Here is a 27,620-nt window from a genome sequence, read left to right as displayed (position 1 = left end):
GAGGAAAAGATTTTGCTGGTTGGAAATAGGTTTTGAAGTGTGGAGAGTGGGGTCTTAAAGTTAAGGATACGTGAGGGTGTTCGATTTATAAGGTGAGTTGCTGAAAGGACAGCTTCTCCCCAAAAGTGTTGTGGGACATTTGTGGCTAACATGATTGATCTGGTCACTTCCAAAAGGTGTCTATTCTTCCTTTCCGCAACTCCATTTTGTTGGGGAGTGTCCACACACGAGCTTTGGTGAACAATTCCAACCTTTTGAAGATAGGAATTTAGAGCAAGGTTGTAATACTCACGGCCATTGTCAGTTCTGAGTATCTGAATATTGCTTTGGAATTGTGTTTGTACCATCTTATGATAAATTTCAAATATTCTCCCTACTTCTGATTTTTCCTTCATTAGAAACACCCAGGTAACACGTGTGTGATCATCAATAAAGGTGACAAACCATCTCGAGCCTGTAATGTTGTGGACTCGTGATGGTCCCCATACATCACTATGAATTAATGAAAAAGGTTTTGAGGGTTTATAAGATTGGGGTGAGTAATGGTTTCGAGTATGTTTAGACAATTGGCAAATTTCACATTGAAAATGTTCCTTGTTTTTATTGAATAAAGAGGGAAACATTTTTTCCAAGTATATGAAATTTGGGTGGCCTAATCTATAGTGCCACATCATTACAGGATTATTATCACTTGAAACTGCAGCTGCAACATGACAATTATTCTTGAGTTTTTCTTCTGATTTTTCCACTTGAAGGAGGTAGAGTCCAGCACACTCTTCAGCATTGCCAATCGTCTTCCCCGACTCCAAAGTCTGAAATTCACACAAGTTAGGGAAGAATTTAGTAACACATTTCAAATCTCTTGTAATCTTGCTAATAGACAGCAAGTTACAATCCAGTTTAGGCACATACAAAACAGAGTCAAGTGTAATATTTGGTGTATATAAAATATACTTGATATAGGTTCTATTCTGTACAGTAACAAACTAGCTTAGCTGTCAATTAGTTTGTTACACGTGCCTTATATATAGTTACCTATTATATTATCAATATTCAAGGAATACAAACAAGATTCTTTCATCTCTCTTCTTTTCTTTCTTTCCTTTATTCTAACATGGTATCTAGAGCTCTTTTCTCGACCTAGCGCTTCCATGGCGTCTCCGTTCAATTCTAAGGGCGTGTTTCCCTCATCTCACGTCAAACTCACATCTAATCTCAGTTAAACTGGATGATAAGAATTTCAAACAACGGAAACAACACATAGACGGCGTAACTCGCGACCACAAACTTCAGCGCTTTGTTACGGTGCCTCTTGTTCCTCCGCGCCTTCTTCCCGGTGCCGATCCCGTTGTCGGTGGTGAGAATCCAGTGTTTCTCGACTGAGAGCAACAGGATGCGCTCATCTGCACCTGACTTCTCTCTACGATCTCCGGTTCTCTTCTTCCGAAACTCGTCGATTGCACGTATTCATGGCAAGTGTGGTCTAAAGTTCACCGTTACTTCAACACCTTGCTCACCACCAAGGCGCGACAACTCCGATCTGAGTTACGAAGTTTGACGAAATGATCGCGCACGATTGCTGATTTTATTGTCCGTGTTCGCGAAATCAATGAATCTTTGGTTTTGATTGGAGATCCGATTCCTCTTCGTAACCTAATTGAAGTTGTTCTCGATGCTCTCCAGGAGGAATATGATCCAATTGTTGTTGCGATGAACAATAAAGAGGATTTGTGTTCGTTGGATGAACTCGAATCGAGTCTTCTTGCACATGAATCGTGACTTGAGAAGAATCGCAAAGCTGTACTCACTGAACCTGTGTCCGTGAATCTCACACAAGCTCCGTCGTCATCTGCACCGCTCTCGACTGAGATCTCAGATGCTGATTCGAACCCTAATTTTCCTGTTAGAACAAGTCATGTGATTGCAAATGTTGAAAATCATGGCTATGGTTCACGCGGTGGTCTATCTGGTCGGGATGGTGGCCGTTTTGGTCGTGGTGGTGGCCGCTTTGGGAAGGTTTCATGTCAGATTTGCCATAAGTCTGAACATGATGCTTTTGTATGCTATCACATATACTTTTACTCAGGTGCACTTTCTTTTCCCTCACCACGAGCTCCCTTCAATCCCTACATGGTGGCTCCACACCCGTCCTATCCTCCCTCATTTGGATACTCAGCTGCTCAAAGGCCAACGCCATCCAAGCATCTTCAACCACAAGCGTTTCTCACAGGTCCAGATCCAGGTTTCAACAACCAGTGGTGGTATCCTGATTCAGGTGTGTCTCACCATGTCACGTCTGAGGCTTCAAACTTGTCTGATTCTTCTTCACTGTCTGGAGCTGAACAAGTGTTTATGGGAAACGACCAAGGTTTGTCCATTAACTCTGTAGGTTCCATGAATTTTCCTTTATCCAATCATCCTAATTCATCTCTAACTCTACACAATTGTCTTCTTGTCTCTCACATCACTAAAAACCTCATAAGTGTCAGTAAATTCGCACAAGATAATCATGTATTCTTTGAGTTTCATCCTCAGACATGTCTTGTAAAATCGCAGGATTCTTCTGAAGTCCTTCTTTGTGGCACTGTTGGAGCTGATGGTCTTTACAGATTTGCCAATCCTGCCTCATCCATGTCCAAGTTTCATAGTCATAGTGTTTGTAATAATCTCAGTTCAACTTGTAACTCAGTTGCTACTTGCAACTGTATCTCCCTTTGTAATTCTGTTTCACATATTAATAAAAATGTTCATGATTCTAGTTGTCAATCTCATCCTACTGCACATGTTTTTACCATTAAAGTGCCTAATTCATATCAAAATATGCCGTGTCCAAATTCCATATCTAATAGCAAATATGCTTTATGGCACACAAGACTTGGACACTCTCATCACCATGCCCTTACATAAGTTCTCAAACTATGCAACATTCCCATCCCTCATAAACCTCCTACTAACTTATGTTCTGCTGGTTGCTTGGGCAAGTCTCATAGACTCCCAACTTCTCTATCTACCACTGTCTACCATCATCCCTTTGAACTTGTTGTGTGTGACTTGTGGGGCCCGACACCAGTTCATTCTTCAGGTGGTTACACTTATTTTCTCACCTGTGTTGATGCATTTTCCAGATTTGTCTGGGTTTTCCCTCTAAGGTTAAAATCCGACACTCTAACTCAATTCATTCACTTCAATACCATGGTTGAACTCCAATTTAATTGCAGAATTAAAGGGGTTCAAAGTGATGGAGGTGGTGAATTCAAACCTTTCATCAAGTACCTTACTGAATTAGGAATTCTCCATCGGTTTACTTGTCCCTATACCCATCATCAAAACGGTGTAGTTGAACGAAAGCATCGACACATAGTTGAAACAGGTTTGGCCTTACTTGCTCATTCCAAGTTGCCTCTTAAGTATTGGGATCATGCTTTTGTTAGTGCAACCTATCTTATCAATAGGCTGCCCAGTTCCTCCCTCAAAAACCAGTCCTCTTACTCTATTTTACTGCACAAACCTCCTGATTATTCTTGTCTCCGCGTGTTCGGTTGTGCATGCTTCCCTTTCCTTTATCCCTATAATTCTCATAACCTTGCTTTTAGATCCCAAGAGTGTGTCTTCTTAGGTTACTCAACTATTCACAAAGGTTACAAGTGCCTTGCAGCTGATGGACACATATATATATATATATATATATATATATATATATATATATATATATATGTATATATATATATATATATATATGTATATGTACATATACATATGTATATGTATATGTACATATACATATGTATATGTATATGTACATATACATATGTATATGTATATGTACATATACATATGTATATGTATATGTATATATACATATACATATATATATATATATATATATATATATATATATATATATATATATATATATATAAGGATGTGCTTTTTCATGAGTCCAGGTATCCTTATCTGGACCTTTTTCCCACCTTTACCTCTACTTCTTCTCCCTCTGCCATGTCTTGGTTTTCATCTGCTGCTTCTTCATCATCTCTTCCTATTCATCATGTTCCTCCTCTATAACATGTTAGTTCTGCTGTTTCTCCCACTGACAGGCAGTCTCCTTCCACCCCTGCCCATTCTTTAGCCGCAGCTACTCCCAACTCAAATATACCAAGTCCTTTGTCTATCTCTCAGTTCAACTCTCCTTCACCTAATTCTGCCTTTTCTGACTTAGCTGAAGCCAACACTATTTCCCCATCTTCCCTACCAGATTCTGTCACAAATAACAATCCTAATTCCAATTTTGTTCCAACTTCCAGTTCTGGTTCAATTCCTCCTATTCTCATTCCTCTTAATGTTCATCCAATGCAAACTAGAGCCAAGAGTGGGATTATTCAACCTAGGCTTCATCCCACACTTCTCGTAACTCATATGGAACCTACATCTGTTAAGCAGGCCTTGGCTACTCCTTACTGGTTTCAGGCAATGCAAGAGGAATATCAGGTTATTTTGAAGAACCAGAAATGGACTTTGGTGTCTCCATCTGCTACTAAAAAGCCCATTGGCTGCAAATGGGTTTTTCGGGTAAAGGAGAATCATGATGGCTCTATAAACAGGTACTACTCCGGTCTGGTTTATAAGCAAAAGAGACAAGTTTCACGTTTATTAAGAAATATAGTTAAGTGCATTTAAGTTTCTTGATTTCATGTGAGAGAGACAATGCAATTACTAGTATACCCTCAATTAAATTGTCTTCTACTAACAATATTAAGTAATTAATGCAGGGATATTTTTGGAATAAATGCATTAAATGCACCTAGATTTGTTCACATTTGCTTATATTTAAGGTCAAAAAATTTAGAAGACTTTTGCTTATAAATAAGACCGAAGGGAGTACAAGGCAAGACTTGTTGCCAAAGGGTTTCATCAGTAAGTTGGTAGTGATTTCACTGAGACATTTTCTCCTGTTGTTAAGCCTGTTACTGTCAGAACTGTTCTAACACTTGCAGTCACAAATAGGTGGTCAATTCAGCAAATCGATGTGAACAATGCCTTCCTCAATGGGCTTCTTGAGGAAGAGGTTTACATGATTCAACCCCCTGGGTTTGAAGCTACTGACAGGTCCCTTGTTTGTAGGCTTAACAAAGCTTTATATCGGCTAAAATAGGCCCCCAAGGCCTGGTTTGATAGGCTCAAAAGTTCCTTACTGCAGCATGGTTTTCAAGTTAGCAAGTGTGACCCTAGCTTATTCTTTCTCCATACCAGCAACTTAACTATTATGATCCTGATTTATGTGGACGATATCATCATCACTGGGAGTTCTCAATTGTTCATTGCTAACCTTATCAAGAATCTCAACACAAAGTTTGCACTCAAGGATCTATGTCAGCTGGACTATTTCCTAGGGATTGAGGTTACTCACTTATCCAATGGCTCTTTACCTCTCTCTCAAACAAATTGGCTCTTTCCTTCTCTCTCAAACAAAATATGTGAGTGACTTGCTTGCAAAAGTGAATATGTCTACAGCTAATGGAATGCATACTCCCATGGTCTCTAGCAGCAAACTGTCAAAAATTGGTTCTGACAGAGTTTCAGATCCAACTCAGTTTCGATCTATTGTTGGTGCCTTTCAATATGCTACCTTGACTAGGCCTGAGTTATCTTTTTCTGTCAATAAAATGTGTCAGTTTTTGTCCAATCCTTTGGAGGAGTATTGGAAAGCAGTGAAAAGAATCCTCGGTTATTTAAGTGGCACACTTCACTATGGATTACTCCTTCAATCTGCTCCTAGGCATCAACCCCTGTCCCTTCTAGGCTTCTGTGATGCTGACTGGGCAACAAACCCTGATGACAGGAGGTCCACCTAAGGGGCTTGTGTGTTTCTAGGTAAAGAATCCTCGGGTATTTAAGTGGCACACTTCACTATGGATTACTCCTTCAATCTGCTCCTAGGCATCAACCCCTGTCCCTTCTAGGCTTCTGTGATGCTGACTGGGCAACAAACCCTGATGACAGGAGGTCCACCTAAGGGGCTTGTGTGTTTCTAGGTCCTAACATTATATCTTGGTGGTCAAAGAAGCAACAACTGGTAGCAAGATCCAATGCAGAAGCAGAATACAAGAGCATGACTCAACTGGCTGCAGAAACGCTGTGGATTCAGTCCCTCCTCACTGAACTTCACTGCCAGTTTCAGACCCCAAAAATTCGGTGTGATAATCTCAGTACAGTGACATTGGCTCATAATCTTGTTCTTCATAACAGAACAAAGCACATGGAGTTGGACATTTTCTTTATGAGAGATATACTTGATATAGGTTCTATTCTGTAGAGTAACAAACTAACTTAGCGGTTTGTTACACGTGCCTTATATATATATTTACCTATTGTACTATCAATATTCAAGGAATATAAACATAATTCTTTCATCTCTCTTCTTTTCTTTCTTTCCTTTATTCTAACAAGGATTGCCTCCACTTATAAACATAACACATACCATATCTCTAAGCAATGTGGGACTAAATTCACCCCTTCAAAGCCAACACAATGAAGGTGTTAGGGGCTGCAATGAGGCAAGCCAAAGTGCCGCAATTAAGGCGACTAGGGGGGACAACAATTAAGGCGGAAAGTCCAACCACCCCCTCACGCTTGGGCCTCAATGAGTCCGAAGCGTCGACGATGCGGGAAGCCCAACAATGGATCTAGGATAGGCTCTGATACCATCTTAGAATTTGGGTTGAGCCTAACTCATCCATACAAAACCGGCTTGTACGGTGAGGATTGCCTCCACTTATAAACATAACACATACCATATCTCTAAGCAATGTGGGACTAAATTCACCCCTTCAAAGCCAACACAATGAAGGTGTTAGGGGCTGCAATGAGGCAAGCCAAAGTGCCGCAATTAAGGCGACTAGGGGGGACCACAATTAAGGCGGAAAGTCCAACAAGTTTATTTTTGTTATGAAAAGCCCGAACGAAAGGAGAAGGTTGTGTAGGCAGTCGACAACTTATACAAATTTTTGTCAAATTTCTATGACAGATCAAATATATAATAATGTGAATATTAGATCGTTGTCTGGAAGCAACGCGCTATATAGCTCGAGTGCAATGTCAAATAAGTAAGGGCTATTGTATCGCCGCTTGAATACATTGAAAAATAAGTAAGAGTGTCCATATTTTTATGAACAGGTGTGACTGAAGAAGTTAGTTCATAAGAGTATGATTCACTTTAGATGATGGAATATAAACACTTTTACCGGGAAATTTATGGAAATAGTAGACACTATGGTTTAGGAGAAAGATGATTTTATGTGTCTATAAGAAACTAAGTGGGTGAGTGAAAAGGAAAAAGAATTGGACACCTTAGGATTCAAGCTTTGGTACATTGGTAAAGTTAGGTACAAAAATGAGGTAGGAGTTCTTGTTGACAAGGAGTTGAAAAAGGATATTGTGGATGTAAAAAGGATAGGAGATTGAATCATAGTCATTAAATTTATTTTATAGTGTAATAAGATACCTTTAATGTTATTAGTGGTTACACATTTTAGGTTGGGTTAACAAAATTCCTTTAAGAAAAACTTTGGAAGGATTTAAAAAGCTTATTTCAGGATATACCAAAAGGAGAAAATATTTTTTAAGGAGGGGATCTAAATGGACATGTTGGGAGTGTATTGAGAGGTTTTGAGGGCGTGCACAAGAGGTATGACCTCTAGGTGGTAAATGTGAAAGGTAAATTTGTCTTAGATTTTTTGTCGGTTTTTTATCTTACTATAGCTAATACGTGCTTTAAGAAAAGAAATGAGCATCTTATCACATATAAAAGTGGAGTAATATGTTCTCAGATAGATTTCTCTCTTATCATGAAATCAAATAAGAAGATTTGTTCGGACTCTAAAGTGATATCATGAGAGAGCTTGACTACTCAACATAGAATTTTGAATATGAATGTAAGGGTTAAGAGAATAGCAAAGAGAAGAAGTCATAGGGGGTTCCACAGATCAAATAGTGGCATTTGAAGGGTGAAAAACAAATGATTTTATAACACAATCTGCGAGGGAGACTTGAGGGAGACTTTAGACTGCCATAAGGAAGTATAAATGATATGCGGGACAAGATAGTACATGGGATTAAAAAAATAGCAACAAAAGACGTTGGGAGAAATAAAAAAGTTTTGGACCTAGGGTAAAGAATTTTGGTGGTGGACACGAAAGTGTTTTGAGTAAAGTTAGAATCAAAAGAGAATGTTTTAAAGATTGGTCTAGGTGTAAAAATGTTGAAGATTAGGAAAATTATAATAAAGTTAAGAAAGAGACCAAGAGAGCGTTGATCGAAGCAAAAACTCAATTTTTTTTTACGGATTATACCAATCCTTAGGAACCAAGAAGAGAGGAAAATCTATGTATAAGCTTGCTAAGGGAAGAGAAAAAAAGACAAGAGACTTGGATCAAATGAAGTGTATTAAAGATGAAGTAGAAAGTTTTGGTTTAGGAAAAAGTATAAATGATAGATAGAAAAAATATTTCCACAAGTTATTTAATGTAGGATATGAGATATTACCGGACTCAAATAGCCTAGACATTAACGAAGAAGATCGAAATTATAACTACTATCGTTGAATTCAAAAATATGAGGTCAAAAAGCATTCAAATAGATGAATAATTGCAAGACAGTTCGACGAGACAATGTACCTGTTGAAATGTGCAAAAAGTCTTGAAGATAGAAGTATTGAGTGGCTTGCCAAACTTTTTAACAAGATTATGAGGTCAAACACAGATGTCAGATGAATGAAGAAGTACTTTAATTCCGATTTATTAGAACAAATGGGATATATAAAGTTGTGCAAATTATAGGAGGATTAAATTTATGAGTCATATCATGAAGTTATAAGAAATAATGATCGGACGAAAACTACAAAAAGAGACTCCAATTGTTGATAATCAATTTGGTTTTATGTGGTCCACCATGGAAGTAATCTATTTGGAAGTTATATCATATCATAAATTGCGAGGTTTAAATGTCTTGAGTCCGTAATATAAAACAACGAAGAAATAGAAAGAGATTTAAACCATCGAATTCAAGTTGGGTAGTTGAAATTGAGGAAGGCCTGAGGGTTTTATGTGATATGAAAGTACCACTCAAATTGAAGTGAAAATTTCATCTGACAACTGTAAGACCGACAATGTTGTACGGGACAAAATATTAGGCTATAAAGAACCAACAAGAAAATAAATTTGTAACGAGATGAAGATGCCGTGTTGGATGTGTGGTAAAATTAGATGCGATTGGATTAGAAATGACAATTTTAGAGATTAGAAATGACAATTTTAGAGAGAGAGTTAGGGTAACAACTTTAATAGAAAAGATGGTGGAAATTAGGCTTAGGCGGTTTGGAGGTCTAAAGAGAAGACCGGTAGATTATGTAATAAGTAGATTAGATGAAGAGTAGTCAAATCACTATAGTTAAAAGAAAACTTAGAAAAATTATAAAAGAAACTATTAAAAAAAATCTTAAAGATTGATGAGTTGGATAAAAATATGATTTTTTATAGAACATTATAGTGTACTTTGATCCGTGTAGTCAGCTTAATAATTGCTGTTAGTTTTTTTTTCCTATTTACTTCTTATTTGTGGGAAAGGCATTGCTTTATTGTAACAAGCTGAAAACTTAGTAAATAGGGGAATGTTATAAAATCTTAGAAATGTAATATTATTTTTATTTTATTTTATATTTTAGAGTATCCCCAGTCCTAGATAATTTTTTAGAATTTATTTTATTTAAATTTTATTATTTGTTTCACTTTAATCAGGATCTTTTAAATTATTAGACATATTATATAGGAATATAATCACTATTTTTATTTGTATTTATTGCATTAAGCCCTTTCTTCACTTTCTACATGTGCTATGGTCTCTATGCCTAAGAAAAAATTATTGACTTATTCAGTCTGAATTTTCACTGTCATCTGCTTCTGCATACTTTAACTAAAATTTTAGATTCTTCAATGCTAAAAATTCAGGCATATTTTGGAATTCACAAACCGAAGGATCTTAGTGAAGCTGATCTGGCACGCAAGAGACTTATATTTGATGAATTTTTTTACCTGCAGGTGAGGTTATCATTTTATTCACATTTAGTTTGTTCTATCAGCTGTGGACATTTCTAATCTTTTTCTTTTAACTTGCTACCATTATCAAGCCTATGTTTGGGTGAATGATGTCATGCGTAAAGTCATTTCTTTTAGTTATCTATTTGAAAGTAACTAATGACCATTGTCCTAGGTGTGAGTATTTCTTGTTACTTTACTGTTAACAACTGCTGTTTAAGAGGTGTTTGGAAGAGCTTATTTAGAACTTATTTGTGCTCATCTCATAAGATATAAGATAAGTACTTGCAATTTTTTTTTGAATAGCAAATTGATAGTGTGAGTGTGTGTAGGTTAGCGCGGACTTAGATGCAGTTGAGCATACATTTGCGCGTGCTCGTGACCTTAACTTAGATGTGTTCGTGCATGCGCGCACAAACCTTAACTTAGATGCAGTTGAGCATACATGTGCGCGTGCGTGCTAACCTTAACTTAGATGCAGTTGTGCATACATTTTTCTGGTGCTATGTTTGTGCAGCAATTGTTCGATCTTTTCACCAATTATTTTGAGCTTTATCATCTTTCATTGTAGTAATTTATTGTTCTTGTTACATACTTAAATCTTTTTTTTATTTTATTTAACCCAACTCTATATGTACTATCTTTTGTCAGTTAGGACGATTATTCCAAATGCTCGATGGTCTTGGTACACAAATAGAAAAGGATGGATTGCTAGATAAGTATAGAAGACCTAAAGATAACAGTGTGTGTATTGAGGAATGGTCCTGTCTCACCAAGAAGGTTTTGGAGCTCCTTCCCTACACTCTTACTCCTGGTCAACTGCAAGCTGTTTCAGAAATTATTTGGGATTTAAAGAGGCCAGTTCCAATGAATCGGCTACTGCAGGTTTTGGTTTTTCTTGTCAATATTGTTTTACTATTTCCATGTCTATACATTATTCCATCCACTTCTTGCTTCAAAAATGTACTAACATAGGAAAAGTAATATTAGTAATTGAGTGATATGAAACAATCTCCTCAAGCATGCAAACACAATTTCGATTAAAGTTTTTCCAACAACTTTCATGTGTGAATTAAAACATCAGCCCCCAAGTCTAAACTTCAAACCTTTCAAGATGATCTTCTGGATTAGAATAGCCAATCATTTTTGTTTCTTTGAGGATAAAGAGCAATTTGATTAAGATAAAAAAAAAGTAGAAAATTCCTGAGAAATCGGGAGGGTAAAAATCTTCTTCCCAAAAGGAATCATCAATAAAACATACCCACACACGAATCATGTCGTTTAATGTAAAAATCATCATCATATTATAACTACTTGCTCCGTTCTAATCCGCAGACATGTGCTTTTTTAATTTTTTGGGGATACTGCTCTTATTTGCTTGTATTCCTCGACACCTCATGTCTTTAGGTCTGTTCTCTTTTTTCCAAAATCTTACTCTTGGTATTAATAAAATGTTTGCAAAGTTTCTCAAATGTGTCTTTTTGGGTTACACTCTATATCAAAAAGGTAATCATTGTATATTTCCTGAAGTAGTCTCAGCTGATGTTACCTTTGAATCTGTACCCTTCTTTGGACTTTCTTCCACAATTGAGTCTATCACGAACACTATGACAATTTATGGTATAGTTCAAACTTCAATCATGGTATAGTTCAAACTTCAATCACAAAACCAAACCGAACCTTAAAAAAATCTAAAAGAACCACACCGAACCGTTTAAGTTCTCCACAACCAAACTGAACTGAATTATTAGTTCGGTGCACCGGTTCTGAATTTCAAACCGAACCGAATTGTTACTAAACTATTTTTTCAAACTGGAGTGTTTGTTATCGTGAAATGAACTATTATTATTTTTTAAATAAAAAAACCATTTTTGACTATATTTTTTACCATCTATTTTTGTTGATAAGTTTTTTTAAAATATATTTTCAAGCTAATTTTTTATCACTATTATGCAATGTAAGGGTGATTAAATTCAAAAGCGATCCACATCAAAATCACAAACCAATCAAAAATTTAAAACCATATAAAATTGAATATTGATAGAATCTGAGAAATCAGTTAGAATTCTGTTAGAATTTCATATATTGCATTCTGTCCGATTGAGATACAATGACTCTACTTATATAGAAAGAAGACTGTAACTAACTATTACAGTTGTCACTATTACATCTGTCACTAATTATTACAGCTCAGCATGCTGTCACTAACTATTACAACTCAGCACTGTAATAATACAGAATGCTAACTAATACATTCTATCATTCCCCCTTAGAAGTGGAGGGTGTGTCAATCAAGCTTTGCTTGTTGAATACCCTGAGCTTATCACGTAGATGAAGAAATTTCACTGCAGATAATGATTTAGTTAAAGCATCTGTCCACTGGTCCTGAGCAGGAACATGAGCCACAACAAGACTCTTGTTGAGCACCTTTTCTCTCACAATGAAGATATCCAACTCCATATGTTTAGTCCTATTATGCAAAATAGGATTATGAGCAAGTGTGACTGTACTGAGATTGTCACATCGAATCTTTGGAGTTTGAAACTCACAGTGTAGTTCTTTGAGAAAGGACTGCACCCAAAGTATTTCTACAGCAAATTGAGCCATACTTCTGTATTCTGCCTCAACACTTGATCTGGCAACCAACTGTTGCTTTTTAGACCACCAAGACACAATATTAGGACCAAGGAACACACAAGCCCCCGAAGTAGACCTTCTGTCATTAGGATCTGATGCCCAATCATCATCACAGAATCCAAGCCAAGACAGAGGTTGCCGAACTGATGCAGGCTGAATGATAAGACCCTGATGAAGAGTGCCACTTAGATACCTCAATATCCTCTTTACAGCCTTCCAGTGATCCTCCAATGGATTTGACAGAAACTGACAAAATTTATTCACAGAAAATGAGATTTTAGGCCTTGTCAATGTAGCATATTGCAAAGCACCAACAACATATCTAAACAGAGTAGAATCAGACATTACATCAGACCCAACTTTGGAGAGTTTGCTACTAGAAACCATTGGAGTAGGCATTCCATTGGCATTAGACATATTTACTTTGGCTAACAAATCACTTACATATTTGGTTTGAGAGAGAAGCAGGGAACCATTTGGTAAGTGAGTGACCTAAATTCCTAAGAAATAGTCTAACTTGCCCAACTGTTTAAGAGAGAAGGCAACATTAAGTTTCTTGATCAATTAAGTAATGAAAGTTGCAGAATTCCCAGTGATGATTATATCATCAACATAGACCAAGACCATAATATTGAGACTCCTAGTGTGAAGTAGAAACAGACTGGGATCACATCTGCTGGCCTGAAACCCATGTTGTAGTAAGGCACTTTTAAGTTTATCAAACCAGGCCCTGGGTGCCTGTTTAAGCCCATAGATAACCTTGTTTAATTTGCACACAAATGTCTTATCAGAAGCCTCAAACCCAGGAGGTTGCTGCATATAAACTTCCTCCTCTAGAGTACCATTGAGGAAAGCATTATTCACATCAATCTGCTGAATTGTCCACCTGTGTGTGACTGCAAGAGTCAAAACAATTCTGACTGTAAGATGCTTAAGAATTGGTGAGAAAGCTTCAGTAAAGTCATTGCCAGCTTGCTGATGAAACCCTTTGGCCACAAGTCTGGCCTTATATTTATTGATGGATCCATCAGGATTTTCCTTCACCCGAAAAACCCATTTACAACCAATGGGTTTTCTAGAACCAGATGGTGACACCAAAGTCCAGGTCTGATTATTCAAAAGGACCTGATACACCTTTTTCATAGCCTTAACCAATGGGGAGCAACCAAGGCCTAACCAACTGATGTAGGCTCCACGTGAGTGAGCAAAAGTGTAGGATTAAGTCTAGGTTGAGTGATAACACTCTTGGCTCTAGTTTGCATGGCATGTACATTGAGGGGATTAATTATAGATTGGGATGGGTTAAGAGGAACTGAAATAGGCCTAGCAGTAGATGTGGTGTCAGGGGAGGATGTAGGTGATATAGTACTGGCTTCAACTAAATCTGAAAGAATAAGACCAGGGGAAATATTTGAAGTGAAGGAGGGTGTTGTAGGGGAGTTAGATAAGTCAGGAGTCACAAGAGGATTTAGTGGACTGTGAGAAGAACTAGAGTCCGCAGTAGAATTGGCAGGAGGTGTAGAAGGAAGAGACGGAGAAGGAGTATGGCTGATATGATGAAGAGGAAGAGGAGATGATGAAACTGCTGGCATAAACCAGGAGGAAGAAGTGGGAGAGGAAGATGTAGTGCTGTTGGAAGAAGAAGAGGGAAACAATGTGGGGTAAGGAAATTTATATTCATGAAAAAGAACATCCTTAGAAATGTATATATGACCATTAGAAGCAAGACATTTATACCCTTTATGAATAGTGGAGTACCTTAGAAAGATGCACTCTTGAGACCTATAGTCAAGTTTATGAGAATTATAGGGACGAAGGAAAGGAAAACATGCGCAACCAAACACTCTAAGACATGTATAATCTGGGTTTTTGTTTAGAAGTTTGGAATAAGGAGAGTGGTTATGAAGAGTAAGACTAGGAAGTCTATTAATAAGATAGGCAGCTGTAACAAAGGCGTGATCCCAAAATTTTAAGGGCAGTGTGGATTGAGCAAGTAATGCTAAACCAGTTTCCACAATGTGACGATGTTTACGTTCAACAATACCATTTTGATGATGGGTATGTGGACACATAAACCTATGAATGATTCCTAACTCAGTGAGATATTTCGTGAAAGGTCTGAACTCACCCCCTCCATCACTCTGAACACCTTTAATTTTACAATTAAACTGAAGTTCAACCATGGTTTTGAAGTGAATAAACTGGGTGAGAGTGTCAGATTTTAGTCTAAGGGGAAAGACCCAAACAAACCTAGAATAGGCATCAACACAGGTCAGAAAATAGGTGTAGCCACCTGAAGATTGAACAGGAGCTGGACCCCATAAGTCACAGACAACCAGTTCAAAAGGATGGCTATACACAGTGGTGGATAATGAGGTAGGAAGCCGGTGAGACTTTCCTAAACAACAGGCAACACACAGTTCAGTTGGTGGTTTTGAAGGAATAGGTATGTGTCAGAGTTTTAGCACTTCAGCAAGAGCATGATGGTGAGGGTGTCCTAAACGTGTATGCCATAAAATATACTTATTATGAAATATGGAAGCAGGGGTATTAACATGCTGAGATGATTTAGAAATATTATGAGTGGCAACATTAACATTAGGAATATTATGCTAAGATGATTTAGAAATATTGTGAGTGGCAACATTAACATTAGGAATATTATGACAGGCTGAACCAATTTCATTCATATAGATGATTACAAGAGTTGCTGAGATTACAAGCTTCAGAAGATGAAGATACACGTGTATTAAGACTAGGAAAAGACGTGTATTAAGACTAGGAAAAGACTTGGACAGTTGTGAAGAAGGGTTGGGAAATTTGTATAAACCATCAGCTCCAACAACGCCGCGAAGAAGGATTTCAGACGAAGCCTGTGATTTGACAAGACAAAATTGAGGGTGAAACTCAAAGAAAACATGATTGTCTTGAGCAAATTTACTAACACTGATAAGGATTTTGGTGATGTGAGGCACAAGCAGTAAATTGTGCAGGGTGAGAGATATGTGAGGATAGTTTGGTAATGGAAATTGCATAGACCCTACAGAGTTGATAGACAAACCTTGACCATTTCCCATAAACACTTGCTCAGATCCAGGCAATGAAATAGAGTCAGATAGATTTGAAGCATCAGGTGTAACATGGTGAGACGCACCTGAATCCGGATACCACCATTAATTGTTGAAATTAGGATCTGAACCAGTGAGAAAAGCTCGAGGTAGAGGAGATCGAGGAGGAGCTGGCCTAAGAGCCCCATAACCAAATGAAGGTTGATACATAGGTCGTGCAATCATCATGAAAGGATTGAAGGAAGCTCTATAAGGCGAGAACGAAGGAGCATTGGAATTCGAATATCTGTGATAACAGATAGAGGCATCATATCCAGATTTGTGACAAACTTCTCCGCCACCTGAAAAGGTCCATAGAATCTTGCAGCAAGTTTCTGATGAATTCTTTTTACCACTGACTGTTGTCTATGGGGTCTAAGTTTCAGAAAAATCCATTCCCCTACTTCAAAACACAAATCTCTCCTCTTCTAGTTTTATATCAGTGGCTACTCAATCGTTACTACCCTAAATCAATTTTTTTTTCTATCGGTGGCTAGCATTAACCTGTGCAGAGCATGAGGTAAACCTAGTTTTATAGTTGATGATTCACATTTACTTATGAAGTGAACAAAATTTGATCTGAGTTGGAATTTGACTATTTTTCTTTTGATTTGTGTATTGAAACTGAAAGGTATGTTTTGTGATGTAGGCTAGAAGTTAGTCTTCATTCCCCAAGCTGATAACATTATATGTTTTGTTGTAGACAAAGAGAGGAATATCTTGGTTACCTTGGTTGCAGACATATAAAGTCGAATATCTTGGAATATCTTTTTTTCAGACCTATATATTTATTATATAGTATATAGGTTCTGAGGTTGTTGCAATGATATTTATTTCATTTCAACTACCTTAATTGATTGATGAATTGTTATAAATTTGCCATTATTATTTAAGCATCTAAAATCAATGGAATCAATAGCCTCAAACTCTCTATGTAAGAAGACGCTCTATGTAAAAAGAAGAAGAATTTATGTAAAAAGAAGAAGAAGGTATGGGTGGTTTTCTTTTTCTTTAGTTTTCTCTATAAGAAGGTATGATTTGTTCTCTTTTTCTTTACTTTTCATGCAAAAAGATAAACTTATGTTATATTTTTTTGTCAATAGTTCAAAATCCGACACTGAAGCATCGGAATCGTGCAATATTCAGCCCGCCAAACGCCCTAGAAAGGTGTGGTTTCAATCTCCTCTGATTTTTTACTGTATCTTTTTTATCATAGGTGACTATTCAGTTAAAAGTTAAACGTATAGAGATGGATGAAAAAGATCGAAAGATATGTATTAGTTGAATTAAATGTGTATAATTTAAAAAAATAAATGAAAAAAATAGTTATTTTAAAAATTGAGTTGAGAAAACGATTATTTAAAAAAGTTCAATTGAACTTTTTTTGTTTGTTTAAGTTAAGTTTAAGCTAAATTGTAAGTTTGTGTTAAAAAATTTAATGCACAATGATCCACTTAATTGTTATTCCTTTCATCGTATTAAATAAAAAAACAACAATGAGTAACTACTGAAACCATAAATATAAACAAAGTGTAAAACCGAAGGAAAAGAAAATAATTAAAAACCAATCAATCAAATTCAATGTTCAATCGCTCCTCTGTCTCTCTCCGATTTCTCCACCTCCATCGCCGAACCAGACCACCCTCTCCCCCAACACCAATCCAAATCCCAATCGATTCAATCGCCCCCAGACAGTTTGTATAGTCACCTATCCAAAATTGAATTTGAATTTGATTGATTGATTTTTAATTATTTTCTTTTTCTTTGGTTTTTCACTTTGTTTATATATATGGTTTCAGTTGTTACTCATTGTTGTTTTTTTATTTAATACGATGAAAGGAATAACAATTAAGTGGATCATTGTGCATTAAATTTTTTAACACAAACTTACCATTTAGCTTAAACTTAACTTAAACAAACAAAAAAAGTTCAATTGAACTTTTTTAAATAATCGTTTTCTCAACTCAATTTTTAAAATAACTATTTTTTTCATATATTTTTTTAAATTATACACATTTAATTCAACTAATACATATCTTTCGATCTTTTTCATCCATCTCTATACATTTAACTTTTAACTGAATAGTCACCTATGATAAAAAAGATGCAGTAAAAAATCAGAGGAGATTGAAACCACACCTTTCTAGGGCGTTTGGCGGGTTGAATACTGCACCATTCCGATGCTTCAGTGTCGGATTTTGAACTATTGACAAAAAAATATAACATAAGTTTATCTTTTTGCATGAAAAGTAAAGAAAAAGAGAACGAATCATACCTTCTTATAGAGAAAACTAAAGAAAAAGAAAACCACCCATACCTTCTTCTTCTTTTTACATAGAGCGAGCGTCTTCTTACATAGAGAGTTTGAGGCTATTGATTTTAGATGTTTAAATAATAATAGCAAATTTAAAACAATTCATCAATCAATCAAGATAGTTGAAATGAAATAAATATCATTGCAACAACGTCAGAACCTATAGACTATATCATAAATATATAGGTCTGAAAAAAGATATTTCAAGATATTCCACTTTATATGTCTGCAACCACGTTAACCAAGATATTGCTCTCTTTATCTGCAACAAAACATATAATGTTATCAGCTTGGGGACTGAAGTCTAACTTTTAGCCTACATCACAAAACATACATTTCAGTTTCAATACACAATTCAAAAGAAAAATAGTCAAATTCCAACTCAGATCAAATTTTGTTCACTTCATAGCGATTGAACATTGAGTTTGATTGATTGATTTTTAATTATTTTCTTTTTCTTTGGTTTTTCACTTTGTTTATATTTATGGTTTCAGTTGTTACTCATTGTTGTTTTTTTATTTAATACGATGAAAGGAATAACAATTAAGTGGATCATTGTGCATTAAACAGAAAATGTGAATCTGACATTGAGTTTTGCCAAAACGACCTCCTCCACGGCCAAATCTGCCACCGCCACGGCCAAAACGACCACCTCGAGTGATAACCATGATTCTCAGCGTTTGCAGTGACATGACTAGTTCCAAGAGGAAACGACTCCATACCAGCACCAGACTGATCAGTAGTGACCTGCGATGATGACAGCGGCCTGCGTCAAGTTCACCGACACTGGCTCAGTGAGAACAGCTTTCCGATGCTTCTCAAGTCTGGATTCATGCGCAAGGAGACACGATTCAAGCTCATCAAGAGAACCTAGATTCTCTTTACTGTTCACAGCTGCAACAATTGGATCGTACTCCTCAGGAAGCGCATCAAGCACGATTTCGATTAGGTTTCGAAGAGGAACGGGATCTCCAACCGAAATCAGTGAGTCACTGATTTCGTGAACACGAACCATAAATTCCTCTATCATAAGCGATCCTTTTGTGAGGCGACGCAATTCAGATTGGAGTTGACGCGCCTTGGTGGTGAGTAAGGTGTTGAAGTAACAATGAACTTCAGTCCAGATCTGCCATGAATGCCTGCAGTCAACGAGCTTTGGAAGTAGGGAGTCGGAAATGGTTGATAGAAGCCAGGTACAGATAAGCGCATCTTGTTGTTTCCAATCAAGATACGCAGAGTTAGCACCATTTAGAATAGAATCTGAACTGGCCGGAAACTGCTGAGGAATCGCCGGCACGGTGACAAATCGCTGAAGCTTGTGACCGCGAATGACGCCATCAATTTGTTGCTTCCACTGCTTGAAGTTCTTATCATCAAGCTTAACAGAGATGAGATGTGAAAGCTTAACATGCGAAGATGGAAACACACCGTCACTATGAAACGGAGAAGCCATGGTAGAGTTCTACTGGATCGAAAAAGAAGAAGCTCTAGATAGCACGATAGAATCTGAGAAATCAGTTAGAATTCTGTTAGAATTTCATATATTGCATTCTGTTCAAATGAGATACAATGACTCTACTTATATAGAAAGAATGCTGTAACTAACTATTACAGCTGTCACTAACTATTTCAGCTCAGCATGCTGTAACTAACTATTACAGCTGTCACTAACTATTACAGCTCAGCACTGTAATAATACTGAATGCTAACTAATACATTATTCTATCAAATATTATTGGATGTCCTATTGCTCAGATCGAATTTTGGATTAATTTTTCAAAACTAAATCAATAATTTGGTTCAGTACGTTAATTGCGGTTCAGTTTGGTTAACTACAGTTTAGTTTGGTTGTTGAACATTTTGGAAAACACTGGTTCAATTTTTTAACTAAAAGGAATGACTCTTATTTAACAACATTTTGGTTCGGGTTTGCGGTTCATTTCAATTCTATACTTTTTTGAACCGTCCTAATGGCCAAAACTTAACCTTTCCTTCGTCTTATTTAAGTGCGTTGCGCTGACAAGACACATCGCTTGCAGCTTTTGTGGACTCTCTAATTCCACCCTAGGAAGGACCTATGTGAAGGTGAGGTGTGCACTTGCACACCTTAAAAAAGTTGCTCTATTATTTTATACTCCCTCTGATCTAAATAACTGATCTAGTTGGACCAGTTCATACAGATTTCGAAAAGTGAAGTACCGTATCATGTTTTGGTTTATTCATTTTTACCGTAACTGACCTAGTTGATCAATTCAGACCTTAAAAGATTTGTCATTAGATTCAAAGTATATATACTAAAGATAGAGAAGAGTAATTTTACTTAAGTACCTTTATCGTGTATTGATTTATTGACTTTTACCGCAATTGCAAAGTGAAAGATATTGAATTGGGGTGATGCAAATAGTGTTAATTAGAGGGTACCATTGGAAAAAAGTAATAATTGTGTATTGGAAATTGAATGAATTTACTCATTTGGGACTATTTAAAAAAAATAGTAAGCAAATTAATGCAATTTTTTTTTTTGCACCTTCAAAGTAACACATTACTTCTCTTTCTTGCTTTTGCACACACTACACATACAATGAGTTGTATTGAAAAAGTTGTGTTCAAGAACATTACTCATGAGTTGATTATTCAATGGTTTTAATAGCATGAATTCAGAGGAAAATTATAAGATATGTTTAAACTTTGTTTAATGCATATATTTAATTTTAGGATTAAATATATTTTTTACCTCCAAAATTTCATACTACAGTTCAATACCTTTTTGTTTTCCAAATTTGAAAAAAGATGTGTTTTTGTTCCCCAACTACAAATGACATTTTTCATTGATCATTCATATTTATATTTTTATATAGATAAGTATTATTATTACTCGAAGTTAAATAACCTGCACTCTTTGACCCATTGTCCTAAATACACCTCTAATTCCACCACCCCGGCTTTTCTGGGAAACCTCCTGAAGTTGAAGTTCCCATGGAACTCTGGAAAGGTATACAGTCCACCAGTAATATTACTCCCCAAATGACTTCATTTGAAGCTCTTCAAATATCGGTGGTGCTACACAATGGCTAAAAAAGCATGTGCACTTTAGTGCAGTGGGACTTGGGACATTGTTTCTCTTCCCCTGGGGAAGTCAAGTGTTCCTTAGTCCAAGCCCAAAGCTGGTACGTAACCTTTAACAACAAGTGAGGTCCGAAGTTGTTCAACCTAAACATCAAGATCCTTAACAAAGAATATCCACCTCCATCCTACAACTAACTTCCTTGGAGTAGAGGGAATGAAGTCCCAAGTTCTAATGTTTTGAAGTGACCATATTTCTTCAACTGTTGCTTGTATCGAAATTATCTTATTATGTGATACCGTATTATGTGACTGTTGCAGTTATGGGTCTTAGATACATGAAGAATAATAATAAGTATAAATATGTAATATGATTAATAACAAAGTGATGGTATTTACATAAAAGATCAATGAAGAATGCAAACTATGTGCACTATTTTTATAATTGGTTTTGTTTTGGTAAAGAATGCAATTTTTTTATCATATCAAATATCATACAATCACCAAACATAGGTAATGATATTGTCTACAATACAATTTTGTACGATGTCACACTAAACTCATGAGAATATGTCACATTGTTCATCTATTAACTACAAGAGATCAATGAAAAAGCTTCAATTTCAAGTAAAACCTAAGGCCCTTTGGATAATCAAATAGTGTAAGGCCTATTTTTCTACGACATAATACATTTCAATACTGTGTCATGTTTATTTAATGTTGTTTTATGATACTCTCAGGGTGATGTTGGATGTGGGAAAACTATTGTTGCTTTTCTTGCATGCATGGAGGTTATTGGTTCTGGCTATCAGGTATTTCTTGACCCCCTTTTTATTTTGCATTCAGTTAATCTGTCAATTTATTCCTTTCATTCGTCATTTAATTGATGAATATTTATAGAAACCAAACAGAGATAGAAATATAAACTGACTTGAAGGAGAGAACTTATCGCAACCAGAGCCGACTAGTTTAACACAGAACTATAAACAAACAATTGACAATGGAATGGAACGAGATACTCCCAAAATTGTAATATAACAGAGTTAATAAACCAAACTGAGAACAAACGTGGTCCCTTATCAGTCTAACCAACCCAATACTATTCAATTCTTTCATGACTTTGCCATTCGGTTACACTCTTCAAACATACCCATCCCACTCGTCATGACACCTGAATCCCCCCTCTCCTCCTATACTGCCATGTGTCTGATTAAGTTATTTCCTCCTGCTTCCCTTTCTCCTCTTCAAGTGATCCTTCTATAGACTCGTCCATTGGGATTTTCATATGTATAGGATATCACACAACCAGTCTTACCGTTTTTTTTATGCATCTTCTAAATATTTGACATATTTATGCATATCAATAATTGATTCTCATGTCTAATTATTAGGCTGCTTTCATGGTTCCAACTGAGTTGCTTGCAATCCAGCATTATGAACACTTGCTTACCTTGCTTGAAAACTTGGGTGAGGCCGAGTTCAAGCCGACTGTTGCTTTACTCACTGGTTCAACCCCACTAAAACAATCGCGGATGATTCGTAAGGTATGATTACTTATTTTTCCGAGTGTCAGAACTCAAGTCATAACTATCCAGTTATATTTTTCTTGCACCATATAAAATTCTTATAGTTTTATTTAAGATATGATGTTGCAGGGTATCCAGACTGGAGAAATTTCAATGGCCATTGGAACCCACAGTTTGATAGCAGAAAGTGTGGAATTCTCAGCCTTACGTATTGCTGTGGTGGATGAGCAGCATCGCTTTGGTGTGATTCAAAGAGGAAGATTTAACAGTAAGGTGTGTTAAAATATTAAATATATTTTATATTATATTAGAGTATCCTATGCTTTTTCCTAAGATCAATTTATAATCTTAGAGTATGCCTTAGAGTTAGATTATATTTTACTCACTATTATTCTGATTTGTTCTTGATTTTCTATTTATTTAGGATTTGGTCTATGTATCCCTATAAATAGAGATTAATATTGAGTCCAGCATAAGAGGGAGTGTTGTAAATGACTTAGAATTAATGTTCAATGATATTCCATTTAGCTTTGATTCATTGTATATGTTAGGTACTAAGTTTGGGCCTAAGCCCAACGGATGTGTTGAATAGAAGAGTTGGTTACATTTGCTAATGTGGCTAGTTTGTTAGAGGGGAATGGTAGTTACATGAAGGAGATGGATAGCAAGAGGAAAAGACAATTAGTATCCGTTTGGTTAGAAACCTTTTGGGTTGGGCATGGTGAGAGTCATCTCTCTCTAAGGAGCACTTGCTCTGGGATTATTCTCTGTACTAGTTCTTATTTCAATCAATAAAACATTTTCTATTTATTGATTAGATCCATTGTAACCTATGAACATTAGTAAACAATACATTAACTCTAATGATAGTTGAAGGGAAATGAATATGTGACAAGCTGGATGGTTTTGATATCTGTGGTCCATCATAAGGCGGAGCGTTGGAAATATATTAAGAATTAATATTAACTAACGTGCCGTTTCCCTTCGCAAAGGATACACCCTTTTAGGTACAACTATCAAATGTACAAATTGACTCCCTCTATCCGGATTTTCCCAATTTTTAGTTCCTTGTAACCTATGAAGCACGGACACCTCTAGGCGTAGGTGTGTCGCGGTGTCCGACACGTGTCGGTGTCTAACACTTGTATGACACTCGTACGACACATGTCGAAAAAGTCAGTGTCGGAAAAGTCAAACAAGTGTCGTCAAATAAATGGTTTGTTTTATATACTTTGACACTTGTTGAGTCGGTGTCCGACACCCGTATGACACTCATACAACATGTGCCACACAATTCAGACAAGCTTTTCAAATAGGAATTGTTTTTCTTTTTGCTTCATCACATCTTATACATTTTTTTGCCAAATCTCATACACATCTAAAAGGGTTAAACATGTTTTGAAACGATGATATCAATGAAGAATTAAAAATATTAGTTTTGATTAGAATATTTTTAATTCTTTTAATGATAGAGGGATAAATGAAGCTCAAATAGTATCATATACATAGCTGTGTAGGTGTCCTATATTTTTACATTAACGGTGTCGGAGTGTCCGTATCCGTGTCAGAGTCTGTGCTTCATAACTTGTAACTAACTAACTAACCTAACTAATTCCAAGCTACCAACTACTTCAGCTCCACTTTATGATGCTTATAGTGGCAAACATTCATGTTATACTCTTAAGTTATATCTTCATTGCTACTGAACATTGAATCCTGCATAAGGCTCATGTTTCTTATTGCCAACAATGATGTCTTCATTGCTCTTTTTCCTTTTTATCTGATTTTATTTAATGATACTATGATTGTTGTCTTCTTATTTTTGTCAGTTATTTTATAAATCTACAATTTCGAGTATGGAAGATGATGCTATTACAGATGGGTCCTCAAAGAGTGATGATTATATGGCTCCACATGTTCTTGCCATGTCTGCTACTCCCATCCCAAGGACACTTGCGCTCGCTTTATATGGTGATATGTCACTGACACAGGTTCTTAATTTTTCCTGTTCATTATTTTAATGCAAGACTTCCCACTCCCACTACCTTTTGCTTGAATAAGTTTGAATTCAATGTGTAATAGAAAAAAGGAACACAGTTGCAACACTGACTTTTGTAGTTTTTGTTTCACGAAGTTTGTTACTAACTTTCACAATTTAGCACCTAAATTTATTTGCTGCTGCAAATGCTTACTCTTTTCCCATCACAGATAACCGATTTACCACCAGGAAGAATTCCTGTTCAAACATACACCATTGAAGGAAATGACAAAGGATTCGAGGAGGCCTACAAGGTGACAGTCCTTGGTGTTTAATGTTCCACTTTCTGGGTAATTGTACGGTGTGGTGATGGTGAATGGAGTTATTGAAAATTATTTCATATATAGTATATTACTCTCAATTTATACTCTTTGTTCCAAATTAGTAGTCATTTTAGCTAAAGTAAAAAATTCTAAAGTTAAGTTTCCTTTTGTTATTCAAATGCATCATTAATTATATCTTTTTAACTTTTCCCTCATTAATTATATGAAAGATATAATTTTCCCTCATTATTCCATTCATTTTATATGACAGATCTAGTCTAAAGGTATCATTTTGTATCACAATTGTTTGGACCAAATCAGGGAACTATAAATTTTTGTATTTCTTTTTTTTTTTTTTTTGCCATTTCAACCCAATCCCTAATATTTGTATAAGAAGAGTATGATACACAGTTATATGTGTCCACTATTTTACAATCATATGGGTTCCAAGTTAATTAATAAGATCGGAATAAGGATTTGATCTGTTCTTTTTTCCCTATGCTCTAATTGATATTAAATGTGTTTTTGACAGATGATGATGGATGAGTTGAAAGATGGTGGGAAAGTTTATCTTGTCTACCCAATTATCGAGCTTTCGGAGCAGTTACCTCAGCTTCGTGCTGCTTCTGCAGATCTCAAATCTATCTCAGACCGGTTTCCAGGATACAATTGTGGTTTATTACATGGAAGAATGAGAAGTGAAGAAAAAGAAGAAACGTTAGGGAAGTTTAGGACTGGAGAATTGCATATACTACTTGCCACTCAAGTAATTGAAATCGGTGTTGATGTTCCAGATGCATCGATGATGGTCGTGATGAACTCTGAGAGGTTTGGAATGGCCCAATTACACCAACTCAGGGGCCGAGTTGGACGTGGAACAAGGCAGTCAAAATGTATATTGATATCATCAACTGTCAGCGGCCTTAATCGTCTGAAAGTACTTGAGCAATCATCAGATGGGTTTCATCTCGCTAATATGGACCTATTATTACGTGGACCTGGTGACTTGCTTGGAAAGAAACAATCTGGGCATCTTCCTGAGTTTCCTATTACCAGATTGGAAGTGGATGGGAACATCTTACAGGATGCACATGTTGCTGCACTGGTAAATATTGTTTTAGTTATTGATAGGAGTTGTTTGCTAATTGATTTTATGATGATTCTTTTTACCTTTATTGCCTTAGTTATCCTGTTAATTTTCTGTAACTGATTGTGAACAGAAAATCTTAAGTGCCTCCCCTGATCTGGAGCAATTTCCTGCACTTAAACTGGAGCTTGGCATAAGACAGCCGCTGTGCCTGCTAGGCGATTGAGCAAGTCTTGATGGGGTATTAAAGAGTTGGCCTGTTTATTGTGATAATTTTGTAATGTAAATAGTTTAATAGGCCCTTCTTTGGTTATGTAGACAGATTTAATCTTTAGGCTGATGTTAATATCTTGGAAGTTCATTGTTATCTTTTTATCATGTTTTGGCTGTGATTCTTCTTCTTCTTCTTCCTTGTAACCATTGATGGCAGTCGCAGTTGAGCATATTCTCGAGAGATTCGATCTAACAAGGCCTCATTTTTGGAGGGCACCAATTTCTTTACCGGTTAATAGAAAATGACCTGCAACATATGTCACATTAGATTAAATTGTATGGCTTAATATTGAAAGTAATTTTTTTAAAGAACTTTGATATGTGGGTTATCAATGATTTTGTAATAAGAAGTGCAAGAAAGATCATAATTATACCGTTAATATCTTTGTAATACTGCGGTGTTATTTAAACAACAAAAATTGGATAATTTTATGAATACTGTCTAAGTGGTGTCTCATTTTAGAAATATGACGAGTTATGTCCAGTAGGTAGTATATAGATATATTTAATGTCAAAACCCAATAATCATAAGTATACAAGTGGTTAACCTAATTTTTAGGTGATCGAAAATGTGCAACCTTTTTAATAGAAACAGTTTAAAGATTTATGAATAGACATTGTAATTGCTATAATTTGTTGTGTAAAAAATGTTAAGACAGCGTCTTACCGCTCACAAGGATATCTAACTGTTATTGTGATTCCAAAATGTATAAAGGATGAGCCCTCACTCGTAAAAAAAAAGTTTTTATTTATTTTTAATTTCCTTAACCATATAGTTTTATGAGAAAGTGACTCTTATAATCTGATCTTCGTGGTGAATTGTTTGTGTAGTTGTGAAGTGGACCAAATATGGGTGGTTCTGATTGTTGTCATGGAGGGACGGTACATGTAAAGATTTTGACACTCAAGTTAGCTTTTATCAATATTTTATGTAAAAATGTAGGTTATTATTATGCATAGGTACGGATACGGTATCCAGTGCGGATAGTACTGATACGGAATATGGTATTTAAAAAAATCAAAGTACGGTTACGTTAATAAAAATTAAGATTTTTTTTATAAAATATATGAGTAGGGAATTAAATTATTAAATCCATAACAAAATACCACTATAAAAAATTGAAAAAACCAAAAATAATATTAAGATACAATGACAACTAAATTAAAACACATAAATATACTATATTGATATTTGAGAAAACCACAAATTTCATTCAAAATCGA

General features: G+C 36.0%; 1 protein-coding gene across 2 annotated transcripts in view; it reads left to right on the top strand.

Annotated features, from left to right (window-relative positions):
• The window catches only part of LOC127092445 (ATP-dependent DNA helicase homolog RECG, chloroplastic), a 34,713-nt gene extending 8,195 nt beyond the window's left edge, over positions 1–26,518 (top strand). For both annotated transcript variants that reach the window (XM_051031317.1, XM_051031316.1), the window contains exons 9-17: positions 10,002–10,091; positions 10,740–10,973; positions 21,950–22,021; positions 22,601–22,753; positions 22,865–23,008; positions 24,565–24,726; positions 24,944–25,027; positions 25,569–26,141; positions 26,257–26,518. In XM_051031317.1, coding sequence (XP_050887274.1) covers positions 10,002–10,091; positions 10,740–10,973; positions 21,950–22,021; positions 22,601–22,753; positions 22,865–23,008; positions 24,565–24,726; positions 24,944–25,027; positions 25,569–26,141; positions 26,257–26,349 — 1,605 coding nt within the window. In that variant the 3' untranslated portion in view covers positions 26,350–26,518. The remainder of the gene's footprint in view (positions 1–10,001; positions 10,092–10,739; positions 10,974–21,949; positions 22,022–22,600; positions 22,754–22,864; positions 23,009–24,564; positions 24,727–24,943; positions 25,028–25,568; positions 26,142–26,256) is intronic.
• The last annotated feature ends 1,102 nt before the right edge of the window (positions 26,519–27,620 follow it).

Source organism: Lathyrus oleraceus, chromosome 6 (genome assembly GCF_024323335.1).
Source record: "Lathyrus oleraceus cultivar Zhongwan6 chromosome 6, CAAS_Psat_ZW6_1.0, whole genome shotgun sequence".
Classification (NCBI taxonomy): domain Eukaryota; kingdom Viridiplantae; phylum Streptophyta; class Magnoliopsida; order Fabales; family Fabaceae; genus Lathyrus; species Lathyrus oleraceus.
Note: the sequence above shows the minus strand (reverse complement) of the source record. Positions and strands in the feature narration are given on the sequence as shown.